The 21201-nt window shown below is 35.7% G+C and overlaps 1 protein-coding gene across 1 annotated transcript; it reads right to left on the minus strand.

Moving 5' to 3' along the window:
• Positions 1-4860: 4860 nt before the first annotated feature.
• On the minus strand, positions 4861-7067 carry LOC110910469 ((S)-8-oxocitronellyl enol synthase CYC2). The gene is made up of 2 exons (XM_022155117.2): positions 6400-7067; positions 4861-5461 (listed from the first exon to the last, which is right to left on the minus strand). Exons 1-2 carry the CDS (start codon positions 7059-7061, stop codon positions 4996-4998), a joined length of 1128 nt encoding a protein of 375 aa, XP_022010809.1. The 5' UTR covers positions 7062-7067; the 3' UTR covers positions 4861-4995.
• Between the last annotated feature and the right edge of the window lie 14134 nt (positions 7068-21201).

The following is a 21201-nucleotide window of genomic DNA, read 5'->3' on the forward strand; positions in this document are numbered from 1 at the left end:
ATTTTATTGCACATACGCATAGTCGCGAAGCTTGAGATTTCCGATCGAGGGGTCCAAAACGTATATACCAAAAATTTCTATTAAACCGGGGGTCAAAAACGTATATACCGAAAGTTTGGCGGGTCGGCCGCCCCATCCCGCCCCCGCAAAGCTACGCCCTTGCATATGCAAGTTTGTTCCGTCTTAATTTGTTGTTTCAATGTAGTTTGCTGATCGGTTATAATGCGACTAACATGATATTACTTTGAAACATGATGACGTTTAAACGAGTTTAATGTAGCAATAGTTTCGGTTACTCGTGACCTAGTGATGTCTCTTCGTTATCAAAAAGGTGGAGGGTTTATATCCTCCACCTTCTAGGTGCATGTGTTTAATTAAGTATCGAGGGGTAGGTTAGTTTGTCGTTAAAAACTAATACTTTCCATTGTTGTGTAGTTATGTCTCTTCGTTATCAAAAAGGTGGAGGGTTTATATCCTCTGCCTTCTAGCTATAGGTGTCTAATTAAGTATCGAGGGGTAGGTTAGTTTGTCGATAAACACAAATAGTTTCTATTGTTGCAACCGCAACGATGGAGATGTTTTTCGGCAATGAAAATTGTGAAGTAAAACTTGTAGAGTCTTGTGAAGTAAAACTTGTAGTCAAGTGAACATTTGAAGACTTGGTGTAATTTGTATTTGTAGAAAAGAAAATAACATTTAAGTGTTGCTAATGAAAAGTTAATTCATAATTCAAAAGATGAGAAGAGGTAGAGCATAAATATTTTACATGTCTAGTGAAAAGTTAATTTTTTTTAGGGAATTGGCCTGTAATAATCTTATCTAGATCTTATTGGCCATTAATAATCAAAACTCAGAATATTCTCCTCATCAGTCTCACCTTTCACCTATTTTTCCTACAATGGTCCCCCGTTAAAAAAACTTAACGTAGTTAAGCTTTTTTCCAAATTACAAACATATTTTTTAGGGCTTTTGATCAGAACGATGATACGAGTCCATTGATATACGTTTATGACCCCTCCACCCCCCCCCCCGGTTTTATAATTTTTTAGGTATATACATTTTAAACCCTTCGGTCGGAAATCTCAAATTTCGTCACCGTACATATGTCTAATTACAACTAGTTTTTCATAATTACTTCCACAATATATATTTTGTTTTTCTATTCTTTAAAAGGTGGTTACAATTATGTAATAATGTATGGGGTGATTTTATTTTCTATTTATTATCCACCTTTTTTAAAGGGATTTATTATCCACTTGAAACTTTGAAAGCATGTAGCTCCTTACTTTCTTTTCAAGTACATCACCGTATACGGTCCCCATACGGCTAAGTACAAAAAGGTATCTAAAATCTTTTAGCATATCACATCATTGTTTTATTCCACTCTTCCTTATTCTTATTTTTATTTCATAACATATCCCATAATTCAAAAAGACTGTCCAATATTCGTTTGATTCATTACGGCATCAACACACTCGCTAGAGTAGCTGAAAGAGAGAACCCTAAATAATACTGTTGTTTTAGGCGGGGTCTGGTGTTCAATCTTCCGACAAGATAGTGTTGCGAGATTTGAATGTTATCCCTAACCGGTGGTCATATCATTTTGTCATAATTTAACTAGCCATTTTATCATGGTTAAGCTAGAAGGAGATTATCCGATATCTGTACCAAATGGTATGTGGAGTTTGTATCGAATTGGAAATGAAACATATTGGGAGGTTATGTATGTGTATCGTGTAACACCATTTAGGGTGCTAGTACTGGTAACAAAGATCAACCACGACAATACATAAACTTGTTCTATGAAAATTGTAATTATCGTTTGTTAACTTGTTAAATTTTATTTATAATGTTTTATTATTTTTACAAATGTATTTTTTTAATTTAACTTTCTTTTATCTTAAAATATATATATTGTTAAAGAATAAAATAAATGGAATTAAAAAAAATCAAACCTATACGCCATATGGCTATACGCCATATGGCTATACATCATATGGCTATACATGGTCATCCGCAATAGATAGCCCTATACGTGAAGTTTAAGTGTTGTCTCGTATAACATATACTAGGCGTATAGTGTGGATTTTTTTAAATAAAACATAAGGTTATACGCCAAGCATAGAGCTACATGTGGCGTATAACAAAACATAACCCCACCTATACTGTTTCAGATCAAACACGCACACTCCACAAGTTCAAAACATACCTTCAAACACATAAACACACTCAGTATAACAGTTCTATACGATCTGGAGCGGATCTTCGTGTTTTCTTGAGACGGTATGTATTTTTAACTCCCTATCATGAATATGTGTTAAGGTTTTTGATTTGTCTATAAGATTTTGATTATTTGGCATTTTTTGGGGGTTAGATCGGTGAGTTTTCTGTAAGAGGGATGAGCTATATGTTATGTATGGGGCTATACGTGGCATATAACTTTGATGATGATGACGATGGTGACGTATACAAAAAACAATATTAAAAGAATTCAGATTATAAAAATATTTAATTATAACCTTATTAATAAGCAACTTATTTGTGCATATGATACTTGTATAATTGGCTTTGGGAGTCTTTCAAAAAAAAATAGAAATTTTCCTTTTTAACCTTAAAGTTTTAAAGTTTGACAATTTAAGTTTAAACTTCTAATTTTTGTTTCCTTTTTAACCCTAAAGTTTTAATCTTTGACAATTTACCCTACAATTTTAATCTTTGACAATTTAAGTTAAAAAATTTTAATATTTCTTTCCTTTTTAACCCTAAAGTTTTAATCTTTGACAATTTAAGTTTAAAGTTTTAATCTTTGGTAATTTAACCCCTTTGATTAATTTGATTCTTTTACTTCTAATTCAAAAGTTTTCATCTTTTGCGATTTAATCACTTTGATTCTTTTTTACTTATGTGTTGTAATCTTCACTTTGGTGGTTTTTCAAAGAAAAAATAGTTATGCATATGGTTGTTGTAACTTTGGCATTGCAGGTTTTTCAAAAAAAATGATTTTTTTTTACTTTTCATCCAAAAGTATTTCATAAATTACTTTTAACCCAAAACTATTTGTTTTTTAGTTTTAACATTAAACCTTTTATCTTTTGCAATCTATACTCACAACCTTTTTTACTTTCAACTTTGGTCCTTTATAGTTTTCATTTTCCGCAAATTTTTCGCTTTATGCTTCGTTCTAAATTTTGTGACTTAAAACATCGCAACGTGCGTCTTTGGTTTAGCGTTTTCACGTTTCGGTCTAAATTTTGTGAGTTAACACGACGCAACGTACGTGTGTGGGTGAACGTTTTTACATCGTCTATTTTTTTTCCTGTTTGACAGGTTCAACATAACGTATGCGTCCTAAATCGACTTAGTTATAACTAAAGAATCCCCGCCGTATTGCGGCGGGTCGTAATTCTAGTTATTATAATATATTAAAAAAATATTGTAACTATTTTATCTTGTACACCAATTTTAAATGTTCTAGTTTATAAACAAATTTTAGTTACGGAGATTGCACATTTATCAATGCTGTAAGTTCATCGAGATTAGCATGTATATCGATATTTACACGTATTTCATTTGTGTGATTGCAGGCATGTCATTTGGTTTGGGTGGACAGTAGGGCTCTAACGGACTCTAACGCGTACACTCGGTGCGCAAAGTTATGATGGATGAAGATTAGCTGACCGAAGGTGATCGATCGATTGGAGTGTGTTAGGTAAGGCACGCGAGTTCATCAGGAATAATACCCGCTCAGATCGACTCTTTGATCTCGCATTACAGTCCATCGCTACAATTGGCAAGAGCAACGAGTGGTACACGTTGCCTAACCTGCTATACATGTATTGTCCATTGACACACATGTGGTGCACACTCGCTATGTGTTTGGCGCAGTACTTCGTCACATACTATCACGGGCAGTAGGGGGTGCTTAACCTTCGGCGGGAACTGCGTCACCATCACCGCACGGGGTGTTGGCCACTATCATCCACTTTTTTTGGCTTTATCACCGGTGTTGGACTCACAAACGATGGATTGGAGGATGGTTCTGGGATGAAGATCTTGGGGAGGTTTCAGGGTGTTGCACTTCGCGGCTTAGTTGGAATAATTGGCGAATTTGGTTATATGTTACCCCTTTCTTTTTTCCTTCTTTTTTGCCTTTATATTTTATTCCCGTTAGTTTTTTTTTAATATTCCAAACATTTTTACTTTTGGTTAAACGTTTTTTAAAGTTCAAGGTTCATTTGTACAACATAACTTTTTCGTTATTTAAGGGCCCATTGCCCTTGAGGGCCTCTGAATTCTCATAAATGACCTTGTAGGTGACGGGTGGGCTGATAACCTATCCCTAAAAAGATGGCAACCAAGTATCCAGAGAGAAGAGAGACTGATAATGTCAAGGTTGAAAAGTGGATGGAGTAAAAGCAATTCTTTCCTAGATTTATAAACAAGACCGCTTGTTTAGAGCATCTCCAACAGCTTGGTCCGCTGGAGAGTTTGCTCCACAAACAAACCACCTTGTTGGAGGAGGTGGTCCGCTTGAGCAGACGGGCTTTGTTTGGAATTATAGGGGATCACCTACTTACAATTGTTTTTTTACCCTAAAAAATAGGGTGTGATGTGAAGGCTTGAAATGGTATATTGTTGAAGGAAAAGTGGGATTTGGGATGGTATTGGTTTGTAATAGCATGGCATGCTGACTAGATAGTTTGGAGTTTAGACTTGGTTTATTGTTATAGATCTTCCTTCCTTAATCCTCTTTTCCTCTATTTTAACACAATCATTAATTTGGTTTGTAATCTATCACTTTATTTTATGTGTTTTCTATACTAAAGCAAATGAACCAACATTGGCTGAACTCACACAACATCACACAGGAAATCACACTAGTTTTATTTAATTTGATTAAAATCAACAAGTCATAATTAAATTAACTTTTGAATACAATTATTCATACACCATCTTTTCTAGAGAAGGCATTTTTGTAACCAAAAATTAAAACCCTTATGGAAGTATTTTCATTTGTCTCAACTTCTGAACCCATTCTGGTATACTCTTGAGCGTATTTGCATAGCCATGAAACCCAAATTCTCGACTCTTATTCACGCTACAAACATGTTGAAACTCAAATTGTAAAAGTTTATCTATTCCATTAAAATAAGCTATCTCCTGCATTTTTGTCTTGTATAATCCATTCTCTTCAACAATTCTATCCCAAACTTCTCCTTTATCCTTCATGAACTCCACCAAATCAAACTCTTCTTTTTCATCAAACGGCACAAACTCAATATCAAACGCGTCACAAAGTACCCTCCATATCATTTTCCACGTAAACACATCACCGTTTGTGCAATTAAATGCTTCATTATTTGCCTTGTCTGTCACTGACGCCCATATTTGCTGTTCAGCTAGTACTCTAGCATCAGACACATCCCAAAAGTGTTCCCAACTGTACTTGTTACCAAAATACCTATAGAAATACAATCATTAAGACCATGTGTAGTGGTTAAGCCATATAATGCCTCCACCATGAGGCATTATTCGACACGTGGCAGTCCAGTCAGCATAGGGCATTATAGCAAAAGTGGCGTAGTGGGAATAATGCTCAATAACGCCCATGCAATCATTTCACAATTAATTTTTTTTTTAAGTTTAAATACTTCATTAAATAAAAAAAATAGTGAAAAGGGTATAGTGCAAACATCATATAAAAAAAACTTGTACCAAAAAAATATTCAAAAGACACTATACAACTAAGCGTCTATAAGCATATTTAATTATTGTTTTAACTATGATAAATGGGCAGGTATATATATGTGTGTGTAGGATTCGGTTCAATTAAGAACCACGAGTTGTGAGAACTATGAAAACTTCTATTTCACGCGCGAGTTGGGCCGCCATCTTTTTGCGCAAACGTAGATGAAAATATTATAAACACATCTTTAAAAAATATAAAAATTTATCGAGTCGGTAGTTATGTCTGATGTAAATTTTGTTTACGGAACGATGACATCAACAATTAATTTTTTTTAAATCGATGTAAATTTTTGCATGCGACATTTAAAAAAAAAGCCCTTTCGGAGTACCTAGTTCTCATGGTTCTCACAACTCAACTCAAAGTGGTTCTCATTTTACCTTTTTTCTATATGTACGTGTGTGTGTGTTTTATTAGCACTACCTGCAAGCTTACTTAAAACTGGTTTTATATTGAATGTGTTTTAGGAACTAAGATATATATAGCAAGACATAATATCTACACATATACATGTTCAAACTTATAATATAACTATATAACTATATATTAGTTTTTTTTTTATTGAAATAAACATTTTGGAATAAGTATCACCAAGTTTATCAAACTACTTAACTATTTGAATCACATGTAATTCCACAAACACCCAAGGATACCTGAAGGGATGGTTTTGGTGTTTGCAAACTAACGCGTAGACCGCGAGCGTGAGTAGCAGATTATAGAAACTTCTTGTTGACGCGCCGATGATTAGAGAAGCGCGATGCACAGAATAAGTTAAAGAGTTTGAGTAGGAAGCTAAAATGTCTTCCAAAGCATAGTAGAAATTTGGAAAAGGTAGTCTAGGGTAATCCTCTATGAAGGGTGGGTCACGTGGGACAAGTTGAGTTGAAAGAATTGGATCGAAAACTGGGCCTAGATACTGTTTTGTGCCTGTTTGCAACGTCACGTGACTTAGTTTTGAGGTTGGAGAAGAAGTCAACGACTTAAGGACATTAGAAAGCATAGTGGAGTTGAGGGAAATGTTGACTTGTTCACTTTCGTTGACTTGTAAAGCCAACCAGAAGACATGGGTGATTTGGGAGGAAAGTGGAGACAAGATTTCATGTGTTTGTTGTTGGTTTAGGGTGTCTAGAATCATGTGTTTGTTGAGGATGGAGGATGGGAACCAGGTGGGTAATGGTCGCCGCGATACACCGTAGACCGTCCAAGGACCGCCTAATGCGGTCGGTTTGTTTAAGGCCTCGGTGAGGGCAACACCCACCATGCCAGTGACGCCCACGATAAGAGCCACCGGCTGTGTAGGGTTTGCTTGCTCCATTATGGTTAGAGTTTGAAAGAGATGTGAAATGTTGATATGAGGGCTATCAACTTATATAGCAGAGGGGATAAATTAAGTCGTCAACTATCTTTATAAAATTATTATACTATTTTTATTATATAAAAGTTATTTATTTAACACAGTAAAATGAGGAGTGGTACATTGTTGACTAATGAATAAATACGGTCATCCGTATAAGATCATCGGTAATGATTAACGTTTTCTAAGGGTTATTTTTTTGTCACATTAATATTATAACGGTCATTTAAAAAATATATAGTGCTTCATGTCCCTTAATATATAAGGGTCATTTAAAAAATATATAGTGCTTCATGTCCCTTAATGTCCTTTCAATCATTACTTTCCATTATTTTTCTCTTTATTTAGCATTATACTAGAAATGTCTTTCCGTCTTCATGCCTTATAACGCCCAGGTTTCGGTGTGTGTGTGTGGTGGGTGGTGGGGGGTTATAAGCTCCATGACGCCCCTATAATACTCATTATTCATGGTCTAAATGATGAGTGTTGAAAACGTGGCCTGATAGGTGGTACGTGGTAGTGTTTGAATATTTGTAGCTGGATCGTTGGGATATGAGTGAAGCTTGACTTCAAACTTCCATTAATGAACCAACTTTGGTTCGGGAAATCAAAATTGAGATTTAATACTCTTTGATGTAGGATTAGTTGGATATACAAAATAGAGAATAAATAGTTGTAAAAAAATTTCGCTTATAGATTTTAGGATACCATGTTTTATAAAATTTCGAGTATGTTGTTTCAGCGTGTTTGTTTTTATCTATGTCTTGATATAAAGTTATTCAAAATAGAGTTACAAATAATATTGTACAACTGTAAAGTTGCGACATGTTTATTTTTATCAAAGTTTTTCTAAAAAATTTATTAAAGACAAACGGGTCGAATATAAATGGTTCTTTTTTTGTTCTTTACCTCGACGAAGGCGAATTGCACTGATACCATACGAACATGGTATTCGTTTTAAGCTTTTCTTGACGTTCCCACAGGCGGTTGGTGACCAGTTGGTCCATTCCGATCCGATTCCGACCGAATAACATGGTAAACCCGTTGTCGGTTGCTACTATTCATAAGCGGTATAAAGTTAGTCCAAAACAGAGTTGTATTCGCACATGTATCCGATTTATATCTTTCGATTGCTATATCGAGTGCTCGTATCGATACCGGAAAAACCGTTGCCGGTTTATAAACTTAGTAAAAAACGGAGTTGTATTTGCATATGTATTCGATTTTATCTCTTTCAATTGCTATATCACGTGCCCGTATTCGTCCTTGTGAAACCATTGCCCGTTGCTACTATACATAACCACTATAAATTTAGTCGAAAATGGAGTTGTATTCGTACATCTATTCAGTTTATTTATCTTCTGTTAGTTATATCAAGTGCCCGTTTACCGGAACCGTAATTAACCTAACCAATATCCCTCATAAACCTGTCACGATACTGGGTTTTCCCCGGAATTGGTGGTGGACTCGGGTTACTCTCGGACTACTCTGTTTGTCCAGTGGGTGTCCCAAGAGTGCTCAAGATTGATTCTGTTGACCGTTAAAAAAAGACTTAATTACTGCATGGTTCATGTGCTAAATGAAGATTATAGAATTAGTTGTAACTTATAAAAACTAGTATTTAGGACCCGACCCACGCGCTTTGCGGTGGGACTATTAAATCGAACAAAAAGTAAATGTGAAAACGTTGAACCACGCACGCACGTTGTAGCCGGTTAACTCACAAAAATTAGACTAAAACCTAAAACATAGAAAATAATAACTAACGGGCTGATTGTTTACCTCTTAATGGGGATTTTAATGGATGAGACATTTTACTGGTTCAGCACTTAATGGTTCAGACTCTTTGTTTCGCGAGCAGATGTCTGAATGATTCAGACATTTGCCTCTGAATGGTTAAGCATTAGACTGAGTCTAAATGATTAAGACCTCTAATCTAAATTGTTCAGATATTTGCCTCTCGAACAGTTAAGCATTGTACTGGCTCTTAATGGTTCAGACCTCTTACTCGTTCAGCACTTAACCATTCAGAAGTTGCCAAACAGCCCCTGGGTCAGCTTAGGACCCGCAAGTTGTGACGGGGCCGTTAAACCAACAAAATGTAGACGTAAAAAATTGAACCACACACGCGCGTTGCAGTGTTTTTACTCGCAAGGTTTAGATCGAAACGTAAAACAACAATTTTATAAAAGATGAAAACTATAGGGTACCAAAGTCAAAAGTGAAAACGTGTTAGGATTAAAAGTGAAAGCTAAAAGGATTGAAAACTAAATGATGAAAATTGAAAAGGTTGATAAATGAAAACCAAAGAGATTGATGTGTATAGTAATGAAACTTGAGAGGTTAAAATATGTAAATAAATTGAATAGTAAAAAGCTTTCATATTTTTGCTAAATTAAGGATGGATAATTAAAGATTTATTATTAACTTACCTCTTTATCCAATTGTAAAAAACTTGGTCCTTGCAACACATTAAAAGTCCACCACACCTTCGCTTCACATTTCCTCTCCGCCCGTAGTGGTGGCGGTGGTGACAAGTTTGAATTCCGATAAATTAGTTTTCATTTTTATGTGGGAGGTTGTATTTTATGTTAACTAGTATTTGTTCGACACCAAGGGTAGGGGTTTGTGTTCGGGAGGTTGGGGTTTGCAATTCAGAAAGGGTTGGCGGCGCAGCTTGTTGCCCGTCCACCTTCTGTTTTGATGTAACTTAACAAGTTTTCTGGTTATATTTAAATAAATGAAAAGCAAATATTGCCAATTCGTGGTTAAAAAAAAAAAAACTAGTATTTAAACCCCGCGTTGCGAGGTGGGGGTTGTAAAATCGTGCTAAATATTGAAAGCGACGACAAACTGGGAACAACGTAAAACAAAAACGTGAATTTATACTGTCATGTGACGTAAAACGTAAGAAGGACAAACGTAAACTTAGACAAACTCGAATTTATATGGAGGAAGCTTAACTCAATAACCAAGAAAAAATAAAAAATTGAAGGGCCAAAAGTGAAACATACAAACTTGAGCGACTGAAAATGTAAACCATTTTAGTATATCAAGCGACTGAAAATGTAAACCACCTTAGTATAAGACAAACTCGCACGCTGCATAGGGACGTTTAAACCGAACGGAAAGTAGACGTAAAAATATTAATTGCATACATCGTGCGGCATGTTAACGTGCAAAAATAACTAAATTGATGATTTATAAAGAAAATATTATATATATATATATATATGTGTGTGTGTAAGGTGTACACTTGTCAAGCATAACGCAATTAAAAAAAACATGTATACGTGTCATTAATAAAAGACATTATTACAAAATGGTTTGATCAAGCAGCAACTATTTTTGCTGATTTTCACCTTCTTTTTTTCTGTCTGTCTATTTTTCACTCCCTCTCTCTACACTCTCCGGCTCCTTCCCACATTCACCACCGTCGCACGCCTATAACCACCATCTCAACAATCTGCAAATCTGGCACCATTCCTAGCGACCTCGTTTAAAATCACCTCCCAGACTTAATCTCCCTCTTTGTTTCTCTATCTCAGGTTTCACACCATCGCACCCACCACCACACCACTGCCAAATACTATTGCCACCGCTACCGATTGGAGATCTGAGACCCTATCCCCCACCACATCCTTCTCTCTATACGTTTGTTTTGCGAAGAAATGTTGCAGATGATGGTTGGTTCACAGATGCGTTTCACCATCGACGGGTACTACCACTTCAAACTCACCCACCTTCATCATCAATTTGGAAGTAACAACCTTCTTCTTTGTTGAGAACGGGCTTAAACACGCCACAACCCACGAAGAACTTGAATCAGAATTCACTGATTTGATGAATCAAATGAAATAACACCTAATTTTGATTTATATATACTGTACACATTTACCGTTCGGGCTTTGGTGGAAAATGAAAACGTCGATTAATAGGACGGTGCAACGTGAATAGGTACACCTCACGCGCCGACGTACTCACCGGATTCCTTCGTTCTTTCTTCGGCTCTCAGTTACCGATGTACGATATGTGTCAGTTGTTAAGTGTCCCAAAAGGAAAGTAAGCAACTCTTGGGGTCAAAACTAAAAAGAGAAAACTACACTGGCGCAAATGTACGTTGAAAATTGATATATATAATAATGTGAATCACGGACGGATTTTTTTATTATTCATGTTACTTGTATTTTAATAACTATATATATATATATATATATATATATATATATATATATATAGTGGAGAGTTTAAATGAGAAGAATTAAAAATTAAGAATAAAAAGAATAAAGGATACAAAGGTAATTTGAACAAATCATTTAATGAGTCCATTATTTATTTTTGCTATTCAAATTAATGAACTCTAACCATTTAATGAGCCTAACTTATAAAATAGTTGTGCACCTTACACAATAAAAACATTCTTGCACATGATCTTACATTTTCAACGTTTCCTACACCATTAAAACAATATTTTGGTGTATGATACAGAATGTGTAGGACTCAAACACTTTTAAATAATTTTGCGACTCATAATAAAATATGTATAGGACATAAAATTTTTAAATAATTTTGTCACTTCCAATAAAATTTGTTTAGGAGCAAATACATTAATGATGTTGAAAGTGTAATTTATAGTTGCATTAATAAGACTTGGGTAAATCTTTAAAATATTTATTAATATTCTACATCAAAATGTCTATACTACCCTTAGTAATTAAAGCATTAATTAAAAGTGGACAAAAATGATATATTGATTCACAACCATTGATCAAAAAAATATAGGGTCTAGATTAATTCAATTTTTTTTCTTTTAAGAATATTCTTCTCAAATGAACCTCCCTATATATATATGGTAAGGTTATTGTAAAAAAGGTGTTTTTTGTGAGAAGGGTAAGAAAGAATCTAAACCATTAGATCTTTAATCTAATGGTTGAGATCTTGATGGCAATCTTGTAAATAGTGTAACAATTAAAATAATTAATTTTCTAGATTAAGGGTATAACGGTAAAATTAACATTTTTAAATTTAGAAAGTCACATGCAATCCACATGCAAGTTCCCCCCTTCTTTTTTAAACATCAATAACTTTTTCTACGTAACTCTTTTTTAAAAAAAAAAAAAGTACACCATAATAACGAGTGTTTTTTTATCTTTAATATGAGTACCATATTGTTATACTTATGTAGAGAAAAAAATTATGTTTCAATTGAATGTTTTAGTCCATGGTGTTTTTTCTATGTTCATACAATGGTGTTTTCATTGTATTGTGATTCAAGGCGTTGTGTTTTACAGTAAAACACTATATGGAGAAAACACCATTCAAAACTAACGATGTGCAAAAAAAGACACCGCAACATAATATCTACAACATAACACCATACGCAACTAATCAAACTGTAGAAAAGAAACAACTGGTATAAAAAAACACCCTTCAACTTCAATAGTATACATCAAAACACCATATACAGATAAAAACACCATGGAAGGATTACACATGGTGTCATTAAATAAACTCGTATAATAAACGAAAATCAGCCATGCAAAAAAAAAAAATACCATACACTGTAACATCAAAGGGGCAACATAACACCATACGCAACTAAGCAAGCTGTATAAAAGAAACAACTGGTATAAAAAACACCCTTCTACTTCAATAGTATACATCAAAATACCATGTATATAAAAAAACACCATGGAAGGATTACACATGGTGTCATTAAATAAACTCGTATACTAAACGAAAATCACCCATGCAAAAAACACCATATTCATCAGAAAACTAATCAGATTGAAATTCAAAATTCGAATTCCTAAAATAACTACCTAAATTTGGTTACATTAATTAATCCTTAATTAGAATTATTAGTACAATTACCATTATATCCTTGATCTAATAAAATGGATAAGGAAAGATCTAATGGCTAATATTCTTTCTTACTCTTCTCACATTTTTGGTCTTTTTTACAGGATCATCTACCTATATATATAGGGCAAGGTTCATGCGAGAACCGCGAGAACCAATGTGAACACAACCTAAAATAGCTAAAAAAACCTAACCCCCACCCCCCACCCCCCCCCCCCCAAAAAAAAAACCTAACCCCCCCCCCCCCCCAAGCTAAATGCTAAAAACTAAAACCCTCAAAAACCTAAAACAAACCTAACCCCCACCCCCCCCCCCCAAAAAAAAAAAACCTAAACCCCCCTCCCCCACCCCCCCAAAAACCTAACCCCCCCCCCCCCAAGCTAAAATGCTAAAAACTAAACCCCCAAAAAAACCTAAAAAATCTAAAAAAATCAAAAAAAAATCCAAAATTTTTTTTAAATTTTTTTACTATTTTTTATGTTCAAATCGCTACTTTTAGTAGCCAAAAAAAAATTTATTTTTTTTTTAATTTTTTTTAAAAATTTTTTTTTTTTTTGGATACTAAAAGTAGCGATTTTTATATAAAAAAATAAAAAAAATTTGGGTGTTTTTTAGATTTTTTTAGGTATTGCTGTTTGTGTTCACACTGGTTCTCGCGGTTCTCGCAATAAAGGGTGGTTCCTAACGGATCTTTGTCCTATATATATATATATATATATGTTAGTGCATTATCTGTCTATCGCCTCTGTCAATCTAGTCTGTAGCAGAAAACCGAAGAAAATGAGATTTATAGTGTTATATTTAGTGTTACTTAGTCAAAACGGCAACCGATTGAACAACATCCCGTCCGATCGACCAGCATACTATCCGATCGATCAACTTTTCATCCGATACAAATTGTTGGATAAATTTTTAAACTGATCGTTTGATTGTTTGATTCAAGTAATTGAAGAAATTCGCATCATGGCTGAGGAATTCTACAACACGTTTTTCAACGCGTTCACGTCCGAATCGACCGAGATTGCAAATGTTACCCCGAAAACCATTACGAAAGCCATCAACGAGAATATCAAGCATGATAACTTCTATGGAACGCATTCAAAGCCACCAACTCTTGATAGCATTGAAGATTATATATGGTGGAAAGAACGTTTCATCAATTGGGCAAAAGCGTATGCGCATGAAAGCTGGTTCTGTCTGGAGTTTGGATACGAACGACCAAAAAATGACAAAAACGAAGAACTACCATTCAAGAGTTTTACAAAAGATGACAAAGCAGAATTTGCTGCCGAACAAAGAATGATTGCATTGATCCAGTCAGCAATCAGAAATGATATATTTGCTTTGCTCACTCATGATGGATCGTCAAAGTCAGTTTGGGAAGCTTTACGAGTTAAAGCTGAGGGGGGAAAACAGATTAGAAAAAATAAAATTGCTTTACTAAAAAAAGAATTTGATCTGTTTGATAATATAAAAGGAGAGACAGTGAGACAAATGATTGAGAGATTCTGTCATCTTAAAATAGAACTTGAACGTTTTAAAATTGATAAAACAAGAGAGGAACTTATTGATAAAGTCATTGAAGTGTTACCACGAGCTGATCAGTGGCAAACATTTGTTTTTATCTTAAAAAATGATGCTTCTTATGACAAAATTTCTTTTGATTCTTTGTTTGAAAAGATTGAAAGTCATGATCTGGAGTTACAAAAGCAAAGCAAGATGACTGGTTCTTCACATCAATAGAATGTGGGTTTGTATTACAAAGGCAGTGTACCTTCTGATAAAGGCGTTGGTTCACCAAAAACAGCATTTAGTGGTGAAAAGATGAAAGAGCCACAAACAATGTCAACAAGTCATCATTCTGGATATCATTCATCTTCACAGTCAAATTCTGATGAATCTGAAGAGATTCTTTGCAACATTGCTCTTAAACTGAAGAATTCTCCTACGATGAGCATCAATGCAGCAAAGCAGCAAATGAGTTTCCTTGCATCGGTTCTGGAGTCATATGAAGGTCTTGTAGCTGGCAAAATTGGAAATTCCGAATTGACCAAAGAAGACTACGACCAAATTGATCCGGAAGAAATGGAACTCATAGATATTCGCTGGTGTTTAGCTAGTTGCATTCGCAGAGCTCAGAGGTATATGGAGATTACCGGAAAACAATCGCTTGGAGGTGCGTCAACAAAGCTTGGATTCGACAAATCCAAAGTGACCTGCTTCAGATGCAAGCAAAAAGGTCATTTCAAAAGAGAATGCAGAAATTCTGAAGTTGCTGAAGGAAATAAACGTCCTTTCAACGATGATTACTACCGAAAGGCGATCTACCATCGAAGCAGAGAAGATCCGAAACTGATTGAAGATAAACCCAAGTCAAGGGCTTGTGCAGTCTTCCATGAGGATGAAGGATTTGATTGGAGCCAGATTTGTCTAGAAGAAGATCGGATTGATTATCGATGGAAGATTAGAACAAAGGATGATGCAGAAACTATTTCAAAGAAAAACGATTATTATGCCTTTGTTTCTGAGATTCAAGATGAAAACAAAGACAAAGACACTGCTGAAATTCGTGAAGAAAAAGTTGAGATCAAAGAAAGAACTCGAGAAGAGATTTTGAGTGAGAAGACTTACAAAGAATGGAACGTGGTTCACAACAGAATGGATGACATGCAGGAAGAATATGAGAGTGCTGTCAGTAACAGAAGATGGGATAAGAAAAGAGAATGTTACTACAACAGAGAAGGAGAACCGGTTGTTCCAAAGAAAGACATCATTTTTGATGATGTTCTTCTTGTTGTTCCGTTGAGAGTAGAATACTATAGAAATGTGATGAAAGATGACACATATGCTAAGAGGCTTGAAAAAGAAATCAGATATGCTATGTTGTCAAGTTTGAGAAAAAGGGATGAGGAAAGAATGAAGAAAAATGTTGAAGAGATGGTGGATAATTTGAAGAAGGTTGCTGAAACAGTTGTTGAAGCAGAAGTTGTGAAAGAAGCTGTGTCACAACCCCCGATCCCTATCTCCCGGGAACGGGCGGCCGTGAGCCAGTTTCGGTGGTATCACATTTATTTATCCAATTTGGCAGCGGAAATTTTCATCAGGATCGTAGTTAGGAAATATTTTAATCAGAGTAAACCACCATGTTTATAACATTAAACATATGGGTAAAAACCCAAGTTTTCAATACACACGTTTCATAGGAATACATCCTATTTATTTGAATAAAAACATCCATTTTATTCTTAGGTAACTTTATTGCCACTTTTCCAAGCCTTCAGTGCTGTCCAGCTGGCTTCTATTTGGCTTTCACATTTTGTTACCTGAAACGCGTTTTAAAAACATTTTGTCAGTGGGAAATACTGGTGAGTGAATCCCAGTTTAATCAAGTTTGAGTAAAAACCAATTTGCAGTATTGAGGGCACATCCGCAATTACATTTGTATCCAAGACATCACAATTAACATCAGTGGTACGGTCATACTCAACATATGGGATGTTACCACACCAGTAACCAATTTTGTATACAAAACCCCAACATACCCACTATAATTGTATTCTTTACAAATACTCAATAACTGTCATTCGCATGGAAAAGTACTTAAGGTTTTGTAAAAACCGTTTACAAAAAGGAGATTACTCACAAAAATGAGTACATAAAAAGAAGAATCACTCACATTGCTGTTTTAGGTTTTTCGTAAGGGTTTCCTGGAGATAATCTATAAATTACACAAATGCACGTGTGTTAGTATAATAACCCATTTTAACATTAGTAATACTCTCCCCGAGACGGCATTCCAACGACTACGTCGGGCAGAACCACGACAGCCGTTACGGAACCCTAGATCAATCGGGCAGCGTATCTAATACGTCTCCAGGGGTTATAATACTTACATCGTAGCAGAACCTTGCTATTTTAGGGGGTATTGGACTCGGGTATAATGCCCACTAACTAAAATTGAGAGAGAAAGAACGAAAATTGAACGATCAGACTGAAGGCCCGATGCCTCCTCTTTATAGTGCTGAAATTGGACTTTCACGCGGCCCGCGTGAAGTTTGGCCTGGGTCTACGCGGCCCGCCTGGCCTAGGGCCTAGGCTTTAGCTGATCCGGGTCATCCTATAGGTTCGACACGACTTGGACACGTGGCCGCTCCGGGTCACGCCACAAATCCGGACACTCGCGGCCCGCATTGACTTAACCCATCATGTACGCGGCCCGCTTGGGCTTAAGGTTTTGGTGAATTCTGGTTACTACTCGCGCGGCCCGCGTTAAGTTTGAGGTGAGGCCCATGCGGCCCGCCTCAACTTAACTTTTATTGTTTTTTTTATTTATTTTATATAATATAATCTAGTTCAGGGGCTCGGTTTTCACATACGGGTACATATAAAGACACCTAGATATTTTTAATATATTAGGGCATCAGAATTATTATGAGGATGTCGGTTTTACCGAGGGTTGTTATATCCTCCCCACCTTGTTTTAGAGCTCGTCCTCGAGATCTACTGGAACAAGTGTGGATATTTCTTTTTCATTTCTGATTCAAGCTCCCATGTATACTCGGGTCCTCTTTTGGAGTCCCATCTCACTTTGACCAAAACTAGTCTTTTATGCTTGAGATTCTTAATTTTCCTATCTTCAATTTGCAGTGGCTTTTCTACAAACTTGAGTTGCTCATTAACCTCTATATCCTTAAGAGGTACTACGAGTGATTCATCAGCTAGACACTTTTTAAGATTGGATACATGAAACACATCATGTATTCCTGCCATTTCCTCTGGCAGTCGTAGCTGATAAGCTACAGGTCCTATTCTTCTAATAATTTCAAAAGGTCCAATATACCTGGGGCTTAGCTTTCCTCTTTTGATGAATCTTACCACTCCTTTCCAGGGAGAGACTTTCAGTAACACTTTATTTCCCACTTGAAATTCTAATGGTTTGCGTCTGTTATCAGCATAACTCTTTTGACGATCACGTGCTGTTTTCAGTCGTTCCTTGACTTGAATGATTTTATCAGTTGTTTCTTGTACTATCTCAGGTCCAGATAATTGTTTTTTCCCCAATTTCTGCCCAACAGACTGGGGTTCTGCACTTTCGTCCATAAAGTGCTTCGAATGGTGCAGCATTGATACTTGTGTGATAACTATTATTATAAGAAAATTCTATCAAAGGTAAGTGTTCGTCCCAATTACCTCCAAAGTCAATTACACAAGCTCTAAGCATATCTTCCATCGTCTGAATTGTCCTTTCACTTTGTCCGTCTGTTTGAGGATGATAAGCGGTGCTTAGGTTTACCCTGGTTCCCATTGCTCTTTGGAAACTTGACCAAAAATGAGAAGTAAAACGGCTATCTCTATCGGAAACAATTGATAAAGGAATGCCATGTAATGAAACGATTTTATTTACATATAACTTGGCTAATTGTTCCATACTAAAGGTTTCTTTCATTGGTAAGAAATGAGCTGACTTGGTTAATCTATCCACAATCACCCAGATTGTATCATTACCTTTCCTTGTTTTAGGCAATTTGGTAACAAAATCCATTGTTATCCATTCCCATTTCCAAACTGGTATTTCTAATTGTTGTAATAAACCTGAGGGTTTCTGATGTTCAGCTTTAACTTGTGAGCAAGTTAAACATTTAGAAACATAAGCTGCTACATCCTTTTTCATTCCTATCCACCAGAAATTTTTCCTTAAATCCTGGTACATTTTATCACTTCCTGGGTGCATCGTATATTTAGACTTATGGGCTTCTTCTAATATACGGTGACGTAAATTTCCTAATTTAGGTATCCACATTCTCTTTTTATGGAATCTCCAAATTCCATCTGTTCCTTTTTCTAATTCCTTAATCATTCCTTTTAATTTTCAGTATCCTCCTTGATTACTGTTTCTTGTGCTTTTCTAATTTGATTGTTTAAATCTACTTGTAGATTTAATTTAAGAGAACGTACCCTTTTTGGTTTTTCGTGATATTTTCGACTTAAAGCATCAGCCACCACATTTGCTTTTCCTGCATGGTACTGGATATCACAATCATAATCACTAAGCAATTCCATCCAGCGTCTCTGTCTCATATTCAACTCTTTTTGCCCGAAAACATATCTTAAACTCTTATGATCTGTGAGTATGGTAAACTTACTACCATAAAGATAATGTCTCCAAATTTTAAGGGCAAAAATTATAGCTCCTAATTCCAAATCATGGGTTGAATAATTTTCTTCATGACTTTTAAGCTGTCTGGATGCATAAGCTATAACTTTTTGACGTTGCATCAATACGCATCCATAACCTAATTTAGAAGCGTCACAAAAGACTACAAAGTCTTCAGTTCCTTCTGGTAATGCTAGTATGGGTGCATGGGTTAATCTTTGCTTAAGAATTCTAAAGGCTTCTTCTTGTTTTGGTCCCCATTCGAACTTAACAGATTTACAGGTTAGTTTAGTCAAAGGAATGGCTATTCTAGAAAAATCTCGAATAAATCTTCTATAATAACCGGCCAATCCTAAGAAACTTCTAACTTCAGTTGGTGATTCTGGGGTTTTCCATTTAGTAATTGCCTCGATTTTCGTTGGATCTACATGAATTCCTTCATGATTCACTAAATGTCCGAGAAATTGTACCTGTTCTAACCAAAATTCACACTTTGAAAACTTAGCATAAAGCTTTTCTTTTCTTAACAGGCTTAAAAGTAAGTGCAAGTGCTTTGCATGCTCTTCTTTACTTTTAGAGTAAATGAGAATATCATCTATGAAGACAATTATGAATTTATCCAAATATGGCTTACATATTCGGTTCATCATGTCCATAAATGCGGCTGGGGCATTGGTTAAACCAAATGGCATGACAGTAAATTCATAATGACCATACCTTGTTCTGAATGCGGTTTTAGGAATATCCTCTTCCTGTACCTTTAATTGATGATATCCTGATCTTAAATCGATTTTAGAGAAAAATCGAGCTCCTTGAAGTTGATCAAACAAATCATCGATCCTTGGTAATGGGTACCGATTCTTAATCGTGACTTTGTTCAATTCACGGTAGTCAATGCACATACGCATTGATCCGTCCTTCTTTTTGACAAATAATATCGGTGCTCCCCATGGCGATGAACTTGGCTGTATAAATCCTTTTTCCAACAACTCGTCTAGTTGTTTCTTCAGTTCTTGCATTTCAGCGGGTGCTAAACGGTAAGGTGCTTTAGAAATCGGTGCTGTTCCGGGTAACAGATGAATTCTGAATTCCACTTCCCTGTCTGGCGGTAGTCCTGGCAATTCTTCTGGAAAGACATCTGAAAATTGGGATACCACTGGGATATCTTTTGATTCTTTTCCTTTAGTGTTAGTGATTATAGAAATCAAATACACTATAGATCCTTTTCTTATACAACTTGCAGTTTTCATCACAGAGATGAATTTAGTGGATCTAAAAGGTTTATCTCCTTTAATTGAGATCTTTTCACCTCTTGGTGATTTTAATTGAATTGTCTTTTGATCACATAAAATACTGGCTTTATTGGCTATTAACCAATCCATTCCTAACACTACATCAAATCCTACCAGATTCATTGGGTAAAGATTTGCCCTAAATTGTTGATTAAAAATTTCTATTCTTGCTCCCTGCAAGATTTCAGAAATTTTAACAGTTTCTCCATTTGCGGTTTCCACTAGACATTCTTGTGGTAGTTTAGTTAATGATTGATTTAGGAGTTTGCAAAACGAAGTATTAATAAAACTTTGGTTTGCACCAGAGTCAAATAATACTTTAGCAAAAATATCATTAACTAAAAACGTACCAGCAATGACGTCTGGAATCATCCTGGCTTCCTCTGTAGTTAGCACGAATGCTCTGGCATTCTTAGGATTTTTGTTGGTTGCAGTTGGAGCCAATTTCGGACAGTTTGTCCTAATGTGACCTTTTTCCCCACAATTGAAACACATTCCATTACTGGATTTCTTCTTGCAATTCTCTTCCTTGTGTCCTGGGGCCTTGCAAAAATTACAGTAAGTAGAGCATCTTCCAGAATGCTTCTTTCTGCAGGCTTTGCAGTAGGGTGCAGAGGTAGAACCTACATTCCTACGATTGGAATTCCCAGAACGGAATTCTTGAGTAAGCCTTTGGGTTAGGTTTCTCCTCTGGTCTTCTTCTCTAGTACGGATTAACTCATCTGTCAAGGTATTAGCTAGTTCTACAGCTTCCTCTATAGTTTGGGGTCTAGCTGCCTTGACTACATGTCTA

Source organism: Helianthus annuus, chromosome 15, assembly GCF_002127325.2.
Source record: "Helianthus annuus cultivar XRQ/B chromosome 15, HanXRQr2.0-SUNRISE, whole genome shotgun sequence".
NCBI classification, from domain to species: Eukaryota; Viridiplantae; Streptophyta; class Magnoliopsida; order Asterales; family Asteraceae; genus Helianthus; species Helianthus annuus.

Bases quoted from the DNA above. Each gene is read 5' to 3' on its own strand.
- LOC110910469 (XM_022155117.2), bottom strand. From the start codon at position 7,061: ATGGAGCAAGCAAACCCTACACAGCCGGTGGCTCTTATCGTGGGCGTC. The intron at 5,462-6,399 runs GTATCCTTGGGT...GTATTTCTATAG, and splicing joins CACCAAAACCATCCCTTCAG to GTATTTTGGTAACAAGTACA.